This window comes from Rhinopithecus roxellana, chromosome 4 (genome assembly GCF_007565055.1).
Source record: "Rhinopithecus roxellana isolate Shanxi Qingling chromosome 4, ASM756505v1, whole genome shotgun sequence".
In the NCBI taxonomy this organism is placed as follows: Eukaryota; Metazoa; Chordata; class Mammalia; order Primates; family Cercopithecidae; genus Rhinopithecus; species Rhinopithecus roxellana.
In genome coordinates, this window is record NC_044552.1 from 113053222 (window position 1) to 113074598 (window position 21377).

The window sequence follows — 21377 nt, forward strand, 5'->3', positions numbered from 1 at the left end:
GAATCCACGAGTACAAGTCAAAAGTTGTCTTATTTTTCTCTATGAACACCCCTCCCACCATGACCACTTCCCTAGGTAGCTAGTAATCTGCTTGCTGTCCCTATAGATTCATATGCATTTTCTAGAGTATGATATAAATGAAATCCTAGTGTATGTATTCCTTTTTTTTTTTTTTTTTTTTTTTTTTTGGTCTGGCTTCTTTCACTCAACAGAATTATTTTGATGCTCATTCGTGTTCTGGCAAACATCAATCATTAATTCCTTTTATTGCAAAAATTCCATTATGTGGATGTGACCCAGTTGTTTACCGTCTCACTTGTTGATGGACATTTAATTTTTTTTCTGATTTTTTTTTTCGCTTTACAAATAATGCTCCTGCCGACTACTGTGTACAAGTCTTTGTTGTATGGACATATACTTTCTTTTCTCTTGAGTAAATCCCTAGGAATGGAATAGCTAGATCATATGGTGGGTATATGTTTAATTTTTTTAAGAAAACATGAGACCCTTTTCCAAAGAAATTGGAACATCTTACATTCCCACCAGCTATGCATGAAATTTCCATTTCTTTCCCATTCTCTCCAACACTTGCTCTGTCACGCTTATTTTAATTTTGGCCATTCTAATTTATATTTTTCTTAAAACTAGTGATATGAGACATCTTTCCATAAAGTATCTGTTAAAGTCTTTTGCCCATTTTTTACTGGGGTGTTTGTTTCTCATTGTTGAGCTTTTAGAAAACTTTATGTATTCTGGATACAAGTCCTAGATCAGATATATGCTTTGCAGATATTTTCACTCTGTGGCTTATATTTTTAGTATTTTAACAATATCTTTTAAATTTTGGTGATGTTCACTTTATCATTTTTTTCCTTGTATGGGTCATGTTTTAACTGTCCGATCAAAGAAATTATTTCCTAGTTCTAGGTAACATAGATGTTCTATGTTTTCTTCTGGAAGCTTTAAAATTTTAGATTTTATATTTAGGTATATGATACATTTTGAGTGAATATTTCTTTATGGTATAAAATACGGATTGAAGTTTATTCTTTTTTGGCATATGGATACCCAGTTATTCTACTACCACTTCTTGAAAAGACTATTCTCCTCTGCTTTGCCTTTGAGCCTTGGTCAAAAATTAGTTGCCCATGTATATGTAGGTTATTTTGGGACTCCTTGTTCAATTCCAATATATACTTTTTTGCTTAGTGTAGCTTTGTAAGTCATGTAGTGCTCGTGGAGAACATGCTTAAGAATCCATCATGATGGGAAATATTTCATTCTCAGAAAAAAATTTCTTCTTCCTGTTATGGTAGTTCTGAATGCTAGATATTTTTTTCCATGGGATCAAAAGGTACCTAAGTATATGATTGCGAATGAAAAAATAGGGGAAGGAAATTAGGTACTGGCAGTTTTTCCATTTTTATTTGTGTGTGAATTTTTAATATAAATATGGAAATATAAAGCATTAATGCAAATCAAAATGTTTCAGTGAACAAGTTTCAGCAATTCAACTTTGTGATAATTATAAATAAACTTGTTAATTTTTTCTGGACAATGCCAGGATTCAGATTTTTTTAAAACAAGTAAATTTATTGACAGCAATGGTGTTTTTGCATTTTTATCATACAGTAGATTACGTCCATTCACTGTATTCTTCTGAGTTGTCCTACGTGCAAGTACGTTTTTAATGTTGTCTGTCTTGTGTGCTGTTCCTGTAAGTTTGCTATTAAAATACATAAACTATAAAAAAAAAAAATCATGCAGTGCTAGCTCTTCAGCATTGGTCTTTTTATCCTGAGTGCATTTGGCTATTCTAGGTCCTTTACATTTCCATATGAATTTTAGAATCAACTTGTCAATTTCTAACACACACAAAATAGGGCCTGGTACAGCTTCAATTAAAATTGTATTAAATCTGTAGATCAATTTGGGAGAATTAAGGTATAACTCTTCATTTAGTTAGATCCTTTTTATTTTTTCTTAGCAGTGTTTTTGTTGTGTTTTGTTTTCAGTGTCCAGGTTTTTATATTTTTATGAGATTCATCTCTAAGTGTACTTCATATATATGATGTTATCATGAATTCCTTTTTTATTTCTGATTGTTGGTTGCAAATATACAGAAAAATACAATCAATTTTTGTATGTTAATCTTGTATCCTACACACCTGCCAAACTTATTTTGTAGATATCATTGGACTTTCTACATTGATGGCTGTGTCATCTGCAAATAAAGATAACTGTACTTCTTCCTTTCCAATCTAGATGCCTTTATTTCTTATTCTTGCCTGATTGCACTGGCTAGAACCTGTGGTACAATGGTGAATACAAATAGTAAGAGCAGGCCAGACATGGTGGTTCGCGTATGTAATCCCAGTGCTTTGGGAGGCTAAGGCAGGAGGTTGCTTTACGCAAGGAGTTTTAGGTCACCTCGGCAACATAATAAGATCCCAAGTCTACAAAAAAGATGTTTTTTAATTAGCCAGGCATGGTGGTGCATGCCTACTCTGGAGGCTAAGGTGGGAGGATAATGAGCCCAGGAGTTTGAGGCTACAGCGAGCTATGATTGTGCCACTACACTTCAGCCTGGGCAACAGAGTGAGGCCCTATATGTATTTTTTTAAAAGAGAAGAATTAGTAGTAGTGGTGAAAGCAGAAATCCCTGTTTTGTTCCTGATCTCAGGGGAGAAACATTCAGTCTGTCACTATTAAATGTTAGCTATAGATTTCTCAGAAGTGCCATTTATGGCCAGCGCTGTGGCTCAACGCCTGTAATCCCAGCACTTTGGGAGGCTGAGACTCATAGATCACAAGGTCAAGAGATCAAGACCATCCTGGCTAACACAGTGAAACCCTGTCTCTACTAAAAATAAAAAAATTAGCCAGGTGTGCTGGCATGTGCCTGTAGTCCCAGCTACTTGAGAGGCTGAGGCAAGAGAATCGCTTGAACCCGGGAAGTGAAGCTTGCAATGAGCTGAGATGGTGCCACTCACTGCACTCCAGCCTGGGCGACAGAGCAAGACTCCGTCTCAAAAAAAATGAAAAAAAAAAAAAGAAGTGCCATTTATGAAGTTGAAAAAGTAACCTTCTTTAGTTTGCTGAGAGTTTTTGTTAGGCATGGATATTGAACTTTGTCTGATTTTTTTTTCTGTACGACTGAGATAATGTGGTTTTTCTTTTAAAGTTTATTTATAAGATGAATTATATTTATTGATGTTTGAGTGTGTAACCAATCCTGCATCCCCAGAATAAACTTCATTTGGTCATGATGTATTATTCTATTTATATATTGTTAAATTTGCTAAAATTTTGTTTAGAATTTTTACATTTATGAGAGATACTTTGTGGTTTTCTTGTCCTTTAATGTTATTGTCTTGTTTGGGCATACGGACAGAACTGGTGCCATCAAATTAGTTGGGAAATATTTCTTTCTCTTTGATGTTCCAGGAAAGTTCTTATAGAATTGGTTTTAATTCTTTCTTAAATGTTTGATAGAATTCACCAGGGAAGCTATCAGGGCATGGAGTTTTCTGTGTCAGAAGATTTTTACTACAAATTGAATTTCTTTAATACATGTAAGGATTTTCAGGTTATTTCTTCTTGAGTTTTCTATTTCTTCTTAATGTTTTGTGTCTTTCAAGCAGTTTATCTATTTCATCTTGGTTTTTATAGGTAAAGGCGTAAAGCTGTTCATAATATTTTTTAATTATTATTTTAATATCTGTAAATTCTGCAGTTATGTCACTCCTCTTATACTTGATATTGATGTGTGTCTTCTCTCCTTTTTCCCTGATCTGTTTGCTAGAGGAGTATCAGTGTTGTTGATCTTAAAGAACCAGGTTTTGGTCTCATCTGTTTTCTCTATTGTATTTGTTTCCTATTTCAATGATTTTCACTTTAATTTTCATTCTTTCCTTTCTTTTGCTTATTTGGACTTAATTTACTGTTCTTTTTCTAGTTTTTTAAGGTGGAAACAAAAGTCACTTATTTGAGACCTTTCTTCAATTCTAATATAGATGTTTAGTTTTATAAATCCCTCCTAAGTACTGTTCCAGTGCTGTCCCACAAAATCTGAGACATTATGTTTTTATTTTCATTCATGAATGTGCAAAATACTTTCTCATTTCCTGTTTTATTTTTTCTTTCAATCATGAGTTAGAGGTGTACTACTTAGTTTCTAAATATTTGGGATTTTCCAGAGATCTGTCATTGGTTTCTCATTTAATTTTCTTGCAGTCAAAGTATCACTTAAAATTTGTTTTTATGGCCCGCTAATACGATCTCAGTAAATAGTCTCTGTGTTCTTGAGAATAAATATATTCTACTGTTGTTGGGTTGTGTGTTTTATAAATGTCTATCAAGTCAGCTTAGTTTACAGTGTTGTTCAATTCTATATTCTTGCTGATTTTTTCAACTTGTTTTAGTGATTATTGAAAGATAGGTATTGATATCTTCAGCAATACTGGTTTTTTTTTTTCTATTTCTCCATGTACTTCTACACTTTTTTTTTCACAGATTTTGAAGCTGTTATTCAGAACATAAATGTTTCAGATTGTTATGTCCTTCTGATTGACTCCTTTATAGTTATGACATTACCATCTTTATCCATGATGATAATCTTTGCTCTGAAATCTACTTTGTCTGAAATTAATGTAGCCACTCTGCCTTTTGTTGAACCACTGTTAGCATAGTATATCTTTTTCTATTCCTTTACTTTTAACATATTTTTCTCTATATACATTAATATGTACATATCTACACATACATACATGTATTTATATATGTATATTAGTGTGTGTTTGGTAGTAGGCAAACATATATAGTTGGCCCTCTGTGTCTATGGGTTCTGCATTCATAGATTCAATCAATTGCAGATCGAAAATGTTCATAAACCAAAAAATGGCTACATTTGTACTGAACATGTATAGACTTTTCTTTGTTGTCATTATTCCCCAGACAATACAGTATTACAAGTATGTACATAGCATTTACATTGTATTAGGTATTATAAGTAATCTAGAGATGATTTAAAGTATACAGGAGGATATGTGTAAGTTATATGCAAATACTACACATTTTATATAAGAGACTTGAATATCTGGATTTAAGTATCTGCAGGGGGTCCTGGAACCAATCCTCCATAGATACCAAGGGACAACTCTAGTTGGGTCATGCTTTATTATGTAGATAATGTCTGACTTCGACTGGAGTTGTTTAGACCATTTACATTTAATGTGACTGCTGATATGCTTAGGTTTAAGTATATAATCTTATTTGTTTTCCAGAGACATGCTCCACATGAAGTATGTTCTTTATATTTTTGTTCTCTATTTTTACCTTCATGTGGATTAATTGTTTATTTTTAAAACATTTTTTATAGATTCAGGGTGGTACTTGTGCAGGTGTGTTACATGGATGTATTGTGTGGTGGAGTGTAGGTTTCTATTGTACCCATCACCCAAGTAGTGAGCATTGTACCCAATAAGTAATTTTTCAATTCTTATCTCGCTCCCACTCTTCTTCTTTTTGGAGTCCCCAGTGTCTATTAATTCTGCGTGTATGTGTGTCCGTGTATACCCATTGTCTAGCTCCCACTTATATGTGAGAACATGTGGGATTACATGTTCTCCAGCTCCATTCATACTGCTTCAGAAGACATAATTTCATTCTTCTTATGGCTGCATAGTATTCCATGGCGTATACCACATTTTCTCTATTCAGTTATCCATTGATGGACACTTGGGTTTATTCCATAACATTGCTATTGTGAATAGTACTACAATAAACATACAAGTACAGATACCTTTTTGATACAATGATTTCTTTTCCTTTGGAGCTGCTTGGTCAAGGGGTAGTTAGTTCCGTTTTTAGTTCTTGGAGAGTAGATTAGTTACTTCTTATCCTCTATGATGAGTTACCAAAATAACTCTTGCATTTTGCTATTTTAGTGATTGCTTTAGGATTTATGGTGTACATTTTTAACATCACAGTTTATCTTCAAATGATATTATAAGACTTCATGTATCATAAGAGAACCTCAGAATATTATACCTCTGTTTCTCCCCTACTAGAAGTTATGCTATTGTGTCATATATCTTACTTTTGCATGTATTGTAAACTCCATAATGTGTATTTATTATTTTTGTTTAAACAATCATTTTGTATTCAGTGATATTAAAATAGTAATAACAAATTATTACATATTTATCCATGAAATTACCACTTTTAGTGCTCTTCATTTCTTTGTGTAGAGCCATATTTTCATCTGGTATAATTTGTCTTCTGCCTGAACAATGACTTTAACATTAAGCGCATCAGCTGAATTATTTCAGTTTTTGTATGTTTGAAAATTCTTCACTTCTGAAATATTTATTGTCGCTGAATTATAGCATTCTAGATTGACAGTTGTTTTTCTTTTCCTTTTTTTATTTATTCAAGTTTTTTTTTTTTTTTTTTTTTTTTTTTTTTTTTTTTTTTTTGATAGAGTCTTGCTCTGTCTCCAGAGTGCAGTGCAGTGGCGCCATCTTGGCTCACCGCAACCTCTGCCTTCCCAGTTCAAGTGATTCTCCTGCCTGGGCCTCCTGAGTAGCTGGGACTACAGGCGCGCGCGACCATGCCCAGCTAATTTTTGTAATTTTAGTAGAGATGGGGTTTCACCATGTTGGCCAGGATGGTCTCAATCTTGACCTCGTGATCCGCGGACCTCGGCCTCCCAAAGTGCTGGGATTATGGGCATGAGCCACCGCGCTCGGCCCGACCTTTGTTTTTCTTACAGTAAATTAAAGATGTTGCTTCACTGTTGCCTTATGGCATTATTTCTGATGAGCAACTTGCTTTCTTATCTTCCTTCCACTCTATGTAACATGGTGTTTCCTCTGGCTGCTTTTCATATTTTCTATTTATTAGTGATTTTGAGCAATTCAGTAGTGATTAATTATGATTGTATAGTTTTCTTCAGTTTTCTTTGAGGTTTGTTGAATTTCTTGAATCTATAGATTTATAGTTTATATCAAATTAGAACTTTTCCAGTGACTATTTCTTCAAATTTTTTTCTGCCCTTCCTTCCACACTGTGCATTTGGCCACTTGAGGTTGTCTCACAACTCACTGATGTTGTGTTGATTTTTTTAATTCTTTTTTCTCTTTGTATTTCATTTTTAATAGTTTCTATTAATGTCTTTAAGTTTATGAATTTCTTCTTCAATGTGTATTCTTCCATTAATAAAATTCATAAAAAACAAAATGTCTGAGATGAAAAATCTCGTCTTTAGAAATTTTCATCTCTAGAAATTTGAATTGAGTAGTTGTCAGTAACTTTGTAAATATGTAAAATACAGTTGCAACAACTGTTTTCTTTGTCTGCTAATTCTAAGATCTATGTCACTCCTAAGTTTTCATTGACTGATTATTCTCCTTGTTATAGATCCTCTTTTCCTGCTTTTTTGCATAGTTGATAATCTTTAATTGGATGCCATACATTGTGAATTTCACCTTCTTGAGTACTATATTTTTTGTATTCCTATAAATCTTCTTGAGCTCTGTTCTGGAATGCAGTTAATTTACTTGGAAGCTGTTTGATCATTTTAGGTGTTGCTTTTTTAATTTGCTCGGCAGGTTAGAGTAATATTTGTCGTAGAGCTAATTACTCTCCACTACTTAGGCAAGGCTGTCTTCATCGCCTCAATACAGGGAGTCCTCCAGGTGTACCTGGATTTCCTCTCACTACACCACAGTATGGTAACTCTCCATGCAGTAAGCTGAGGCAATGCTAAGGCTCACCTAGTTTATTTTCTATATATCAGGGATCATTGTCTTTCATAGTTTTATGTTCAGCATCTTGAAGATCACTGTTTCATAGGTTTTGTCTTTTTTTTTTTTTTTTTTGGAGGAAGGGGCAGTTGCAGTAGGAGGATAAATCCAGCCCCTGTTTGAATATTAACATATCCAATTAATGCTGTGTCTGATGTAGGATTCATATCAACATCCATGGACAATCTAAATAACTACATATTTGGAAAATATGATTTTTGTTTCACAACAAACACTAATAAATAGATCAATCTATTTTTTAACACAACAGTTCTAGTTTCGCTTGTAGGTTCAATTGGCACTTATTGACTGATATCATGCAGACTACTTTTCACTACTGTACCCTAAAAATCTAAGATGGAAAATCAAAACATTCCAGAACAATCTGACTCTGTGTGTGATCTAATTGGTTACAATAAATAGTAAGTTAATTCTGCTCTTTACCCTTTTCTCATCTTGCCAGTCTTGTCCTTGCCCCTTTCTCCAGCCCGGTCTTATTTCTTCCATTCATTCACAAGATCTTAAATTAAACATCACTTTTTCAGAAAGCTTTCCCTCACCCTCTAAAATAAGAAGGTCCCCCAAACTGAATTTCCATTCAACACTCTGTACTTTTACCATATCATAACATTTATTACACTTTATAGAATTTTTTTATCTACCTTCCCTGACGAACTCTCAATTTCTGGTTCACTGCTGTGATCCCAGTATCATGCATAGTGTGTGATGCCTAGTAAATACTCTATTATTTTTGTTGACTGTAAATACAAAGGAACATTCATGAATTTCACATAGATTGTACATTACTCACTATCACTAATACATTGCTTATGTATTAATGATAGTATTGAACAAGCAAAATTCTAAGGGATATGGTTATTGTATGATTTTTCTGAGCCATGTTTTAAATGTCAGTAGAGCTAAGAAGTACATTAATTATTATACTTTGGTCCAACCATGTGGGGCTTTATTTTTTTCAGGATGCAGAAGAATATACAGATTTACCCGTGAGACACAATGAAGATCATATGAATAGTGAACTGGCAAAATGTCTTCCCATTGAATTAAATCCTCATTCATTTGACAGCCCTCACACAAAAGCACATCTCCTACTACAGGCACATCTCAGCCGAGCCATGCTACCCTGTCCAGATTATGACACTGATACCAAAACAGTCTTGGACCAAGCTCTCAGAGTATGTCAGGTATGAAAGTCACTTCTAATATCTATGTGTGTTTTCTCCCATCATTCCTGCCCTCTTTTTTCTAGTTTTAGGATAAAATGTACTTGCATTTAACAACTTTATGGTAGCATTGTTGAGAAACAACTGGTTGATCATACCAAGAATTTCCAAAGTAAAAACAAATATAAATGAAATAAGATGACATTTTTAGTCACCCATTCTACTAAAACATATTGAAGGCAAACTATGTGCCAGATACTTTTCTAGCCACTGAGCATATAATAATGAACAAGACAGAAGAGTCCCTTCTATTATGGACTTTCAGTCAAGTTTGGTAAGACAATTTAGAATATAAATTAATTTAGAATATAAATTAATAGGTAATAACTGGCATTTTTAAATAACTGCTTTAAAAAAATAAAGAATGGTAAAATAAATAAATAGAAAGACGAAGGGTAATGTTTTGTACTTTTTGTTTGTTTGTTTGTTTGTTTGTTTTTTGAGGTGGAGTCTCACTCTGTTGCCCAGGCTGGAGTGCAATGGCCGGATCTCAGCTCACTGCAAGCTCCGCCTCCCGGGTTTACGCCATTCTCCTGCCTTAGCCTTCTGAGTAGCTGGGAATACAGGCGCCCACCACCTTGCTCAGCTAGCTTTGTTTTGTATTTTTTAGTAGAGACGGGGTTTCACCAGGTTAGCCAGGATGGTCTCGATCTCCTGACCTTGTGATCTGTCCGTCTCGGCCTCCCAAAGTGCTGGGATTACAGGCTTGAGCCACCGTGCCCAGCCTGTACTGTTTTTTAATATGGTATTCAGGAACTATCTCACTGGTAAGGTAACATTTAACTAAAAATGAAAGAAGAGAGTAAACCATAGGGTCTCTGCAGGTGTGTATTCAAACACTAAGAAAGTTTTCATGTAGGAAATTACTTGGTATATTCAAGGAATATCCAGGAGGCTTATTGTAAAAAAGGTCGAAAGAGATGGTTAAAACAATAAAAAAAAATTAGTGAGAAGTATGGCAGTTTTTACATTTTGCAAGTATCTTTAATATCCAACTTATGAGATATCAACTAGGTTTATATATCTTCTTTTACAATCAACATAAAATGTCTATTGCAATAGGATGTGTTAGTTGAAGTATATGAAAAAAAATCCAGCCTAGAGAGGTAAGCAGTTTAAAAAGAGAAGAGTATTTTTATAGCCTTTTCAGATAATTGTGGGTATTCTTCTTTAATGCTACACTAGAACCTGACAAGCGATACTTCTTGAAGGTTAGTTGCAATGTGGAATCTGAAACCACATCAATGACCTTTTTATACCTTAAGTGCTCTAGTGCTAGACAATAAAATGATGGTGGTTTGATCAAGTTAGTAATGGGTGAGGTTGATGAAAATTGGTCAGATACTAAATATTTGTCTAAGGAGAACTAACAGACTCTTCTATTGAATTGAACAAGGGTTTTTAGGGAAGCAAGGAACCAAAGATGATTTCAAGGCTTTTCTCCATAGCAACTAGAAGCGTGGAGCTAACATTACTGGGGGATGATTGTCAGAGGAGCTGGTTTTGGTGGGGGAAGAATACCTAAAGGATTGCAATTATAAAGGATTTTGATTTTCTACTTTATACCTTTTTTGGACATGTTTTTAAACCTTTTTTTTTTTTTTCATAAAAACCCATTTTTAAAAATTTCAAAAGATTTAAGATCTTTAAAGGTAGAGTAAGTTAGTCTATATAAATATGTATACAAGAATATACATTATGAAATGATTTGCAAAGTTAAGGCTTGGAAATAACCTAAGTATCTCTCAGGTTATTAGAATATTACAAAATATTACAATTCCATTTATGAACTCTACATTTGTGTAGAATGTCCATATCTATGTATGAATATATACCCAGAGAGGAGATCCAGAATGGTGTCCACCAAAAGTTTAACAGTAGCCATATCTGGGTAGCAGGAATTGGGGTGATTTTTAATTTCTTCTTTATGCTGTTCTTAAATGTTTGAATGTTTTAAAATTAACCTCAAGCGTTTTTAATATCAAAAATAACAATTTTATTGTTTTAGAAACTAGAAGTACTATAAAAAGATAGAGTAAGCTCAAGTTATCAAAAATTGGAAGGAAAGTAAGGCTATAATAAACATATAACATGTTTTTACACTCTTTTGTAACTAACACATGGTTTACTTATTGAGGAAGGTGATTTGCTACTGCTTATTAGTCACACTTCTCAAAGGTTAAAGGTCCTAAAGTTTTAGCTGTTGCCCTGGATACTCATTTGTGTTTCCTATAACTTCCTTTCCTCTCTCAAACACTGACTTGTTAATGAACTCTGGGGTCAGAAATGGTTGAAGAGAAATGGCAAGATAAATTAAATTTTTATATTTACAGATATTTTGATTGTACGTTATAATTTTTGTATGTAGATTACTTCTAAAACCTATATTGCGTGATCAGTTCATTGATTCTTTTTTAGCACTCAGTCAATAATGATTCAAAAACTAGATAATAATCTAGGAAATTTCTTAAAGGAGTCTGTTTCTATATTTACTTTTAAGGAAAAGGATTCAGCCAGGTACTTTTTAGCCTCTATTAGATACTTTTATATACAGTATATATATCTATATATATCCTTATATACAGAGTCTGGGATAATATTTATATTCCTTAAATATGGTTGATCCTTCTAAATAGCATCTAAAGAGAAAAATAGTACACTTCATTGTAGGTAATTTGGAAAAGCAGCATACTAAAATTAAAGTCATTCATAGTAATTATACCTTCACCCACATGAATATGAGGCTCTTTTCTTTTTTTCAGTGAATTTTTAATTTTTTTAAATTAGACTTTTGTTTTGAAATAATTTCAAGCTTACAAGTATTTGCAAAACACTACAATGAAATTTTCTTATACCTTTTACCCAACCTCCCCAAAAGTTAACATCTTAATTCAGTGTTGGTCCATTCCTATTAACAAATCTACAGACCTATTCAAATTTTGTCAATATGAATTTTATCCCAATAATTGCCCTTTCTCTCTCTGTACCATGATCCAATTCAGGATCCCACGTTGCATTTAGTTGTCATGTCGCCTTAGCCTTCTTGTCTTTATTGGCACTTGTGAAGAGTACCAGGCAGCTATTTTATGGAATTATCCCACAGTTTGGATTTGCCCGTTATGATTACATTTAAGTTGTGGTATTCTTTGTCAAGAATACGACAGCAGTGATGGTTTGTCCTCAGTATATCGTATCAGGAGGCTTATGACAGATGTGTGTGGCAATGATATTGACTTTATACAATTGAGGTGATGTCTGCCAGCCTTCTTCACTACAGAGTTACTCTTTTTTTGTAATTAATAAATATATTTTGGAAAATAACTTTGAGATTATATAAATATTCTGTTTCTTGTCATAGTTTTTAACATTATTTGCAGCATCCATTTGTGATATTTGCCCAGAACAATTACTATTGTGAATTTCTATTTTAATCATTCTTGGAATTATATGATAAGGAAGAACTTCCCTTCTTCCCCATTTATTTACTTTATTCAGTTATTTATTTATATAAGTATAGACTCACCCCAGTGTTTCTTGAATGCTACCTTGCATCTGGCATCTTGTGCTGTCCCTACCCCAGCCTTGGAATCAGCCATTTTTTTTTTTATAAGAACCTTGGTTCCTTTTATTAGAGATGGTTGTAGAAACTAAAATCTGGACTGAGCATAGTAGTTCATACCTTTAATCTCAGCACTTTGGGAGGCCAAGACGGGAGGCCAAGACCCCATCTCCACAAAAAAAAAAATTAAAAATTAGCTGGGTGTGGTGGTGGACGGTAGGGGGTTCCAAGGTGAGAGAATTGCTTGAACCCAGGAGGTCAAGGCTGCGATGAGCCATGATCAAGCCACTGTGCTTCAGCCTGGGTGACAGAGCAAGACCCTGTCTTTGAGAAAATCTGGGTACTTGCTGCATTCCACTGCTACTTGGGAGTCTTTGCTTCTAGGCCCTCTCTGTGTACAAAACAAGGAAATGTAAGTATGTATACACAGACATTTATATTTATTTGCATGTCCATTTACCTCTCATGGACATGTGTATGTGTGTGTAAAAACATCTATATTTATCATTCTTATACCTTGTATTTCAATCTAAGACCAAAGGGTTCACTTAGTCTTCCTCCTTTTTTATTAATAACTCCTCTTTCTACCTATAAGGTATCACAGTATTGTTAATAAAGATATATTTATTTAGCTCCTCCATCCTAGAATATTCAGTGAGGTAGTTTTAGAATTACCAACCCTTTCTCTTGCAAAAAGCATATACTAACTAAAATGCAGTAGTTGTGTACAGTTCTTTTTTTTCTTTGGAGACTTTTTCTTGGTAAATTTACACACACACACACTCACTTTTTTCTTATAGAAATATGTTATTTTATAAATGCCTAATAATTTATAGCATTAAATATTGTTCTCAAGAATAATTTGTAATGGCTATGCTATATTCCCTCATATAAAATTTCATAATTTCTTTAGTGAGTTATCTGTTATTAGACATTTGTGTATGCAGTTTTCCTCTATTTTAAGTTATAAGCATTAGTTTTGACCATCTTAAATGTTTGATTTGGCTTTTCGGAAGCCACCTGGAAAGAAGCTGCATTGTAAAGAGATGAAAACCAGCTTCTGCTGGGTGCCATGGCTCATGCCTGTAATCCCAGCACTTTGAGAAGCCAAGGCAGGTGGATCATGAGTTCAGGAGTTCAAGACCAGGCTGGCCAAGATGGTGAAATCCCACCTCTACTAAAAATACAAAAACTAGCCGGGGGTAGTGGCGGGTGCCTGTAATCCCAGCTACTCGGGAGGCTGAGGCTGAGAACTGCTTGAACCCGGCAGGCGGAGGTTGCAGTGAGCCAAGATCACACTGCTGCACTCTAGCCTGGGTGACAGAGCGAGACTCCATTCAAAAAAAAAAAAAAAAAAAAAAAAAAAAAAACAGCTCATATTCTGAATCCTCTCACTCTTGGAATTTCTCTACAAAATTATATAAAAGTAAACAAAAAGAGGAAAGAATATTAGAGTTGCCACTGGGAAACTTGGAGAGAATGACTGATTGGCAGTTCTAATTCTGTACCCTGTTGTTTTCATTTGATACGCGGGTACTATTGGCCTTAGAAAGTACTGGTTCAGGCCGGGCGCGGCGGCTCAAGCCTGTAATCCCAGCACTTTGGGAGGCCGAGACGGGCGGATCACGAGGTCAGGAGCTCGAGACCATCCTGGCTAACCCGGTGAACCCCCGTCTCTACTAAAAAAATACAAAAAATTAGCCGGGCGAGGTGGCGGGCGCCTGTAGTCCCAGGTACTCAGGAGGCTGAGGCAGGAGAATGGCGTGAACCCGGGAGGCGGAGCTTGCAGTGAGCTGAGATGCGGCCACTGCACTTCAGCCTGGGCGACAGAGCGAGACTCCGTCTCAAAAAAAAAAAAAAGAAGAAAGTACTGGTTCAAGCAGTTTGCAGCTCCGCTGGCTGATTGAAAATTATACTACCGCTCTCATGGGACATCAGCATGATCTTGTGAACTATGGATGGGAATCTGCCACCAGTTCTGACTGTAAATTCTCCTCTGCTGCCATTTTAGTATAAGGCCATAGGCAAGTCACTTAACCTTTGGTGTCTGAGTAAAGCTAACACCTTAGAAGAGTAATGCTTTAGTTAATGTTTATAAAGTAAACAAAAATTTCAGGACTCAGAAATAGGTCTTAGTATCTTCATTCTTAGTAGTTCTTGTATTTCATTGCTTTATCATAGTAACTTAACTATTTCCTTTATTTCATAGAAGCATACCTTTTATTTGCACCATCATCCAGGTTATGAAAACTCTGTAGTCTTGACTACTCATGTTCTAGTAGTCTTTCACGAAAAAAAAAACGTAGTTGTAGTAGAATTGTTCCTCCTGGCTTGAAGTCAGAGTCTACAATACAGCCTGCCTTTGCTTCTCCTATCCCATTTCAAATTATGTATCAAGGGCATTTGTGTCATTTTTTGGTTTGAGATATTTGACAAAAATGTCTTTTACTTTTAATATTTTACTGTTACTAGCATTTCCTTTGCTATCCCCCTTAACAAAAATAAATGATAAAATTACTGTACATATCTCAATTTTTAAAATCTGTTTAGAATATTCTAATTTGTAAGTTGCATAATTATGGAATTGACTGTCCTTGCCCTTTACCTTTGAAATCCTCTTCTTGATCATATTAACTATAAAATGTATTTGTAAAATGTAGTAAGTGATATGACAGCCTTTCTGTGCTGGATATACCAAAGAAAAGCTTCATGTTAGCTCTTATGGAAAAATTAAAAGTAAAAAGTATCAAAAATTTAAGTGAGTTGCCTAAATTTTCAAATTTGGTGACAAAACCAGAACTAATGATAAATGTCTAGTGTTTTGAGTACCTCTCTGCCTTTTTTGTGTGTTTTTGTTTGGTTGGTTGGTTTTGATTTTTGATTTTTGGTTTTTGCCTGGGCAACAGGATCTTGCTCTGTCTCGCAGGCTGGAGTGCAGTGACACCATCTTGGCTCACTGCACCCTTGACTTCTGGGCCTCAAGGCTCCTGAGTAGCTAGGACTACACGTGCAAGCCACCACGCCTGGCTAATTTTTTTGTATTTTTTGTAGAGATAGAGTTTTGCCATGTTGCCCAGTCTTGTCTCAAACTCCTGGGATTACAGGTGTGAGCTACCATACCTAGCCCTGCCGCTGTTTTTATCAAAGAACAAAGCAGTTGGTTTTCAGAGAAGTTAAATAGCTCTGCTAAAGGTGATTTGTTGAGGCAATCTGTGCTGAAACCAAATGGAGATTCCAGGACTTTTATTCTTGCTCTGATATCTCTGATCCTTTCTAAGAAGCGCCACCAGTCTGCAAATTAAATGAAAAACATCTAAATACAATACTAACCCAAATAGTATAAGAATATGTGTTTTTATCTCGGTCACTCTCACTACTTCCTATATGTGGTATGTACTTCTAAACTTCCCAGTAATTGAACTTTCATATGTGTTATGCCAAAAGAGAAACCATGGCTTATGGAGCCTGAACTCAGTGATCTGAGAAGCAGAGGGCTGTGTGTTTGTGTGTTTCCAAGTTTAATTGTGCTGTCAGTTTACTGAGTTAATTTGGGAAAGTATTTTTTCAGAAGTCATAGAGGCTAGATTTGCCCTTCAGCTCATGTTATCAAGCCTGCAGCCTACATTTTAACAGATCAAAACACTTGTGTATATTTTGAGATTTATTTTAGATCAAAACACTTGTAGGTATTTTAAGATTTATTTTAGGCCGGGCGCGGTGGCTCAAGCCTGTAATCCCAGCACTTTGGGAGGCCGAGATGGGCGGATCACGAGGTCAGGAGATCGAGACCATCCTGGCTAACACGGTGAAACCCTGTCTCTACTAAAAACTACAAAAAACTAGTCAGGCGAGGTGGCAGCGCCTGTAGTCCCAGCTACCCGAGAGGCTGAGGCAGGAGAATGGCCTGAACCCTGGAGGCGGAGCTTGCAGTGAGCTGAGATCCGGCCACAGCACTCCAGCCTGGGTGACAAAGCGAGACTCCATCTCAAAAAAAAAAAAAAAAAAAAAGATTTATTTTAAAGGACTTTAGCAGCAATATTCTTTTTTTTTCAGCCCTAGTAAAAGTTTTGTTTAATTCTAAGATGCCATCATAGTGAACAACCTTAACTTTAATGCTCTGTAACTATATTCAAAGCTTTTATGTAATTTTGTTTATAATTATACAGTAATTATAAATGTTTAGTACTAACCTGATGACAAACACTATTCTGTTTAAAAGGTTTTGCATTTAAAAAGAAAAATATGTGAAATCCAAGGCACTAGGCCATGAACCAATATCAGATTTTTAAAGAAAACACTTTATATTGAAAAAAAAAAAAAAAAAAAACAGCTAACTGGATCTTATTTCAAAACACAGCATATGTGAATTAATCAGTCTGAAAACAATAACCGTAACTTAAAATCTTCAAGACAGGAAACAAAACAGTACATATACGTATATAGACACATATCTTTTAAAAATTTTTTATAATTAAAATTCCTCTTTATATTTATAAAAATGAAATCAGGTAATACTGAAAGCAGCAAGATTCTTCTTTTTCCTTTTGCTTTTAATAACCAATTCCAGTAGCCTGAATATAAATTTTCAAATTTTTCTTTTGGTAAAACTATATTTTTGAATTAAAGTTATGATTGAAATATTAATATGTCTATAGGAAAAGCTTTCTAGTCTATTTCAAAATCATGTAAATGAAAAGCAGTTTTAATATGTCATTGTTTCTTAAAATAATTTCCATATTTGCATAAAATGTACTGCTCTTCTAAAGTACATTCCTTTGTTAATATCAACCGTAGACCTTAGAGAGTGCCTGGATATACCAAGCAGAATCTATTCTTACCAAAAGACTATAATCATCTAACGTTTGAAGTATTACATTTCTAGCCTGCCTTACGGAAATGTTTAGAAAGCAAAGAACCCTTCTTTGAGTGTCAGTAAGTGAACAGAGAAATGACCATTTTCAGCATAAAAGCCAGCTCATGGGTCTTGTAATAAAATATACATACATATATATATATATATACACACACACACACACACACACACACACACAAGATAGCATTCTGCTTTCATGGGAAAACTGAGCTAATCTGAATGAAACAAAAAGAGTAAACAGACTAGAAGCCAGATTGGTATTTTGCATCATGTATGCTTGTTTGAAAATCTTTGCTCCTGAAGTAAATATTTGGCAACCACAGTGATTAGCAGTTAAAGCAATTTCAACAAAATAAGAAGTCATCAAAAATGGACTATTTGTCTGAAAGAGCAGTACTTACATTATAAAGATTGAACTTCATGGCTCATCACAACCATTTTCAAAATTTAACTCCTACTGTCTTCTTATAAATTAAGAGAATTTCATTTGTGTTCCATAGTGCAATGACAAAAAAAAAGTAAAAACAAAACAAAAAATAAACCCTCATGCCTAAATTTAGAATATTGTGTTGTGTAGCAATCCAAAACATTCAGAACAAATTAAATAGTTTAACTTATGTGACAGGCAGATAAGCATTTCAAAAGCATAAGAAGTCCAATTATGTAGTGCATAATGTGGACAGGAGTAGAATCTTACATTATGCAGACATTTTCTAAATAAAAGCTCCCCGTAGGACAACTATATATAAACATAGGTAAGGTAAGCTCAGACTAGTTCTGTGAACCTTTTGAAATCAAGAGTCTGAAACACAATACATTTTTCAGGTAGGCACCAAGTTATCCTAAAAAATTTTCATGTTGTTTATTCTGGCGTTTTTTCATCAGATACTCTAGTCACATCAACAACTTACGTGATTTGCCAGGAAAAAAAAAATTCCCCCCAAACCAAAATACCATTCTAGATCCAGTATACTTAAATATATCACCCTTATTGGAAGTGCTATTAGCATAGTCTTTGCAACTAGCCCAAAGCATATGTTTAAGCAGTTCTTATAAATTGTTTTGTGATGTTCATATGTTTAATTCTTATGCCACCTGTTTTCCAATGAAGACAGCATTGTGCTTTATGTGAGAATGGAAACCTCAAAATAATCACCATAAAGCTTCTAGGACTTACTCGAGAATAAAGTAGGATGGTCCACAGATATAAGATGAAATCCACAATGTTGGAATTATAAGTGTTTAGAGCGTCCCAGACTAGAAGACAAGCCCAAACCACCATTAGAAGAATGAAATACGATATGGTCCAAGATGTATCCTTAACGTTTTGTCCCAACCCTCAGTCTGAATTGTGAGAATTGATCTTTAGTTCAGTCCAGCCAGCAGAAATTGTGCAATTTTCTGTTGTATTTATTGTACAGACTATGTACATTCTAGAAGGTTCCTTTAGTGCTACACTGTTGTACTTTTTGTCCCAGCAATTTGAGGGTGTGCAAATTCCACAAAGTCATCAATAAGAACAGGCCATGCTCTTTCTTTATCATAATTAGACACATGATCTGCAATCACTGTAGTGAAGTCTAAAAGAAGATTCCAAGTGTCTTTTGGTATTGATCGTTTATGATGTTCCAACAAAAATTTATTCCATAAGTCTAAGAATTTAAATCTTCTATTAAGCAGTAAGTTCCAGTAGACAGTGGCCATTTATAGATCTACTCCTTTTTGTCCTGGATTCTTTGCAAAATTAAAAGTAACCTGGTAAAAGTCCTTAAATCGTCCTGGTTCTTTCAATTCTTGTTCCGTCTTGGGTATCTGGGCCTTTAGTTTTTCTATGCTGTCACATCCTAATTCTGCCATGCCATCCATGAACTCCTGTTTGGAGAACTCACACTGTGTTGCTGCTCTGAACTTCCATGCAATAATCAACACACTAATGCTGGCTGGATTGAGTGCCAGGCCATCACAGAAGTGCTATATACCATCTATTCCAATTTTATTCTCATGTTGAGGATCTTTGTATCTATTGTACAGTTGTTCTAACTTCTTCCTGTCCAGTGATCCTTTTACACTCTCTTGTATATAAAGTTCAGGATTTTGGAAAAAATTATCTGTTACAACATCAAACTTCCAGTCATTTTGAGATAGACAACTTACTGAGGTTCTTTTCACTAGATTGTATGAAGATCATAAACTGACGAACTTTATCCTTCTGTGATGATTTCAACTTGTTCATGTCGGTGTCTTCCAAGCCTCTCCCCTCCTCCTCTGGCTCCGCAGCAAATGAGCAGCAGTATCCTTAAAGACTACAAGAAAAATGATGTTAATTCATGAAAGGAAAACAACATCTCACATACACATGCACATAGAGAACTGTGACAGTGTACACTGATTAGAAAGATTTCTAGAAACCTGTGCTTGCAATTTTAAATTGGAATTAATGTATGTTAAATACCAGATTATACCAGAATATCTGGAGAACTGTATACCATCCCTGTACCTCCTACCAAAAAAGAAAAAAATAATAACTATTTAATGATGGGCCATAGGCAAACGTCATGACAGTGGTGATAATGATGAACATTTATTGAGGGCTTTCTTTGTATCAGGCCCTGTTTGTTGTACTTGCTTTGCATGTAATTGACCCATTTTCTACAATAGTCTAGTGAAGCAGTACAATGATTATTCTCATTTTACAGATGAAGACTAAGTAACTTTCCCAAAATCACATCAGAAGGCAAAAACAGCCTATAGCACAGGTTGGATTTTTATGGATGCACCATAAAAATGTATTTCACTGTGTTCCCTTTGTCCTATATTAATGGATTTTAAAATTGTACACACGATCTAGTGAGAATTTATTTTAAAATTTGAGAACTTAACAGAAATTTCTACATTTTTTAACCAAGAATTCACATTAGACCTTGAATAATATTTTTAATCCCTGTTTTTCAATGTATGCTTAAATCACCTCCTTTTAATTACTCTGGTTCCCTTTTCAACAATCTGCCTATAATTACTTTAACCAGTTTCTAAAAGGGACTTGTTAATATGATTGAATATTTGTAACTGCTTTATTGTATCACTCTACAGTGCCCAGTTGGTAGAGTGTTTGCCTTTTTTGTATCAACTGCTTATGCATCTTCTCAAGTTTTTATATTATGCTATATAAACTAATGAATTAACCATTTGTTTCCTCACATTCTCCCATAAAGCTACAATAATTGAAAATAATGAGAGAAAGATCAGATTGTTGATCCATAGGGAGAAGGAAGAATAACATCATAATTATAAGATAACCCTATAATAAAAGGTAAATGCACACTAGAATAGTTTCTGCATAGGTGTACTACAATAAACACATATGCATACACACATACACACACACACACATTTTATGTTCCTCTCTCATTTTAAGGTTTACCTCCTTAGGTTAGCTTTTTGGCTTCTTTCACTGTCTAACCACCAACACCACCACCACTGATGGGGCCACCTGAATAGCAAGCTTTGTCCATCTACTGGTTCTTTTTGAAAACTTCAAACTTTTAGAAGTAATAGGCAATCTTAGAGGTACCTTGCCTCAAGATAAGGAACTACCAATTCCCCCAAAAGATAGCAGATATCTCCTCTTTACTATTGAGGAAGAATGTAAAGATCTGTCTTCCAAGGTAAATGTTAGTATAGATTGAATTCATATTCCATTGCCCTAGTGGAAGTAGCCAGCACAGCTGCTTTGAAAGTATTCTGGGTGATTCAGCGTGCCTGAAAGGAAGACCTTTAAGGAGCTACATTCCGGTGGATACGTTTCCATTGTTTTATATAGTCTTGGCTCTAACTTTAATGCGGGAGCTTTCATTTTATATTATTTTCCTTAACACCCAAGTATTTTTTTTTCT

General features: G+C 34.7%; 1 protein-coding gene across 4 annotated transcripts in view; it reads left to right on the top strand.

Annotated features, from left to right (window-relative positions):
- The window catches only part of ASCC3 (activating signal cointegrator 1 complex subunit 3), a 418508-nt gene that overhangs the window by 376886 nt on the left and 20245 nt on the right, over positions 1-21377 (top strand). For 3 of the 4 annotated variants that reach the window (XM_010389420.2, XM_010389421.2, XM_030928568.1), the window contains one exon: positions 8789-9013. In XM_010389420.2, coding sequence (XP_010387722.1) covers positions 8789-9013 — 225 coding nt within the window. Of the gene's footprint in view, positions 1-8788; positions 9014-19656; positions 20257-21377 lie in introns of those variants that run through there. The other variant, XM_030928567.1, reaches the window with a different exon arrangement.